Source organism: Alligator sinensis, unplaced genomic scaffold (assembly GCF_000455745.1).
Source record: "Alligator sinensis unplaced genomic scaffold, ASM45574v1 scaffold3277_1, whole genome shotgun sequence".
In the NCBI taxonomy this organism is placed as follows: domain Eukaryota; kingdom Metazoa; phylum Chordata; order Crocodylia; family Alligatoridae; genus Alligator; species Alligator sinensis.
In genome coordinates this window covers 1-2483 of record NW_005844402.1, presented here as the reverse complement: position 1 = coordinate 2483, position 2483 = coordinate 1, and the positions used below count along the sequence as shown (strand labels likewise).

At 47.8% G+C, this 2483-nt stretch overlaps 1 protein-coding gene across 1 annotated transcript; it reads right to left on the bottom strand.

The window, feature by feature from the left end:
- Nucleotides 1–213: 213 nt before the first annotated feature.
- Nucleotides 214–900, bottom strand: LOC112549091 (the record flags this gene model as incomplete). The annotated part of the gene is made up of 2 exons (XM_025195904.1): nucleotides 214–440; nucleotides 522–900. Coding segments are annotated over 2 exons (606 nt in total), but the record flags the coding sequence as incomplete, so codon positions are not given.
- Between the last annotated feature and the right edge of the window lie 1583 nt (nucleotides 901–2483).

Below are 2483 nucleotides of genomic sequence, written 5' to 3'. Positions count from 1 at the left end.
TGAGTGCCAGGGCTGAGGCTTAATGCTGTATCTTGGCAGTGGTGCTTCCTCTTCAGGGAATATTTTCCTGCATGATGACAAGCAGGGTTTTCTCTCAAGCTGTTTGCCGAGCTGGGGTAGAGTCATGGCGGATCGGACTGCCCTTGGCTTTCTGATTACGTCCTGGGGGGATGGAGAAGATTTGAGCCCCAGAGCTCCTGCGCGGTAACACACCTTTCTGATGCCCCCTGAGTGGGGGTTTGCAAGCTCGGGGACCTGAACCTGTCGTGGCATTTGCCCTTCCCTTTGGACCTGTTCCCCAGAACCAAGCACTCGTTTCTGGGCATTGATCGTTGATAACAACTTTCTAAGCATGCCTGTTTTAGGGCGATCTTGTGAGACATCAGAAGAAATATCTTCCCTAATGAGATGGGTTTCTAATTGGCCATCTTTTTGTGCCAGTTTGTATTGAAAGTACCTTTGGCCATGGGGAAATCGCTCAGCTTTGAAAGTCTGCCTGGGATGCTCAAGCTGAGCAGCCCTGCACACACTGTCCCAGCGCAAACAGGAGAGATGATTAGCCGGACGAGGAGGTACTGCTGCCGGTTCAGGTTTGGGAAGATTGTCTTCCCAAACCTCTCTACCAAGAGTTGGAGACAGGCCAGGTGCGTGTTGAGAACAAAGTGAGGTTAATTTTCCTCTATTCCCTTTCTTCCCACATCCTGGTGAGCTGCTGGGTGTTATCTTTCTGCCTGTGCAGACACACTTTTTGGCACTGCCCTCCTTGTCTCTCATATCTCTCTCGGTTATTTTTCTCTCTTCATATTCCATTATGGCTGGATAGAGGATATCTGTTACCTCATCCATAAACCATGTCATTATATTTGTAACTGCATTGGTCATTTCTTTGGTCTTGTTTTTCTGTAGCAGGAACAAATGAGAAAGGGCAGTAAAGGGTTAATTAATTCCTTCATTCTCCCTTCTGCCCAGGACAACAGCGATCTCCTGGGTGCAATACAGACTTTTAGGATAAATAATAATAGCCCCCCATGAAAAGCGACCTCAATTCATAGATGCTTGGGTCGGAAGGGACCTCATTCAATCACCGAGTCCAACCCCCTGCCCATGCAGCAAAGAGCGTTGGGATCGGGGTGGGAAAAAATCTAACAGAATAAATAAAGGAAATAAAGAAAGAGCCAGTTCAGGAAAGATCAGTGAAGGACCAGCTATGGTCAGCATTGCTTCTCTCCGAGCTTGTTTCTGAAGGGCCGACATGAAGACCATGGAAGAAAACGCTGACCATCTTGAAGGCCAGCTAGGGGAGGTTTGTCACTGAATTCAGCGGGGCCAGGGTTCCCCCACAGGAGCCAAGAGATGACTTAATTTTCACCTACACCCCCTCCGCCGAGAAAGCACTTATCAGCTAGCTCGCTTCTCCTTATGGAAAAAGTATCAATTAATTTGCAGATGTTTAATTCATCTCCTACCAAAACTCTAAGGCTGTGCTCTGCCTGGGCAGTGCCGCCCCCTGCTCTTCCTCACAATGAGGCATCTAAACACTGTCTGCTGTGCAGCTTTTATGTTTTTCAAGGACGGTGCAGGCTTATGTTAATGAGTACCCTCGCTCCAGTGAAGGAGAAACATAGTTTTGCCCCCATTTTGCATTTAGCAGCTTTGACCCAGTTCCACTATCTACTATTCTGTGGCCAGTGGGCTGTAGTGCCTTCGGTAGTTTGGTCACACTGTTGTTTCACTTGGTGTTAAGCAGAGGGTATCTGTCACACAACCCATCCCAACACCGCACATCTTCTAGCATTATATCCTGCTCATTTGTTTCTGAAAAGAGCGTGGAAGATTGTGGGGAATGATGCCATTTGGGCGGGCGAGTCCTGCACAACAATACATGTCATGGCAGGTGCAGGTCGTCTTCCAGTTCTGACATCTCCCCATGCCCTGACTTCTTACCTGGGAGGAGGATCTTTTCTTGTTTGTGCCTTTATTAGCAATTGTCACAAATCTAGGCTGCTGGTTACCTGACATGAAAAGCAGTAAAGTCTAGGACAGTCCGAACTGTTGAGTGTAAACTGCTTGCAGGTCTGGGAATTTGTGTCGCAGGCTCTGCTATAAAAGCCCAACTCTGGGGGTGAGTAAGGGTAAAAGCTTGGCCGTACTGAATTAAATGGGAGTTTGGACAGTGACTTTGGTGTAGCCAGAGTTTTGCCCGAGGTACATAACCATTTTACTGGAAAGACAGTGAAAAGACAGATGCAACAGTGGAGACAATATCAGGAGATCAGGACCTTGGAGCATTGTAGCACTCTGCTCATCAAATTTAAAAGCCACCAGGGCCCAGTTGGCTCTGTGTTCGACCCTGGTCCTGCAAACATTGATGCACCGTGCTAGAAGCAAGCATGGAGCAGTCCTGTTGAGCTCCCCAGGATCACAGACATGCTTGAAATAAGACACTTGCATATTGTTAGATTGGGGCTGCAGTCATCAACTTC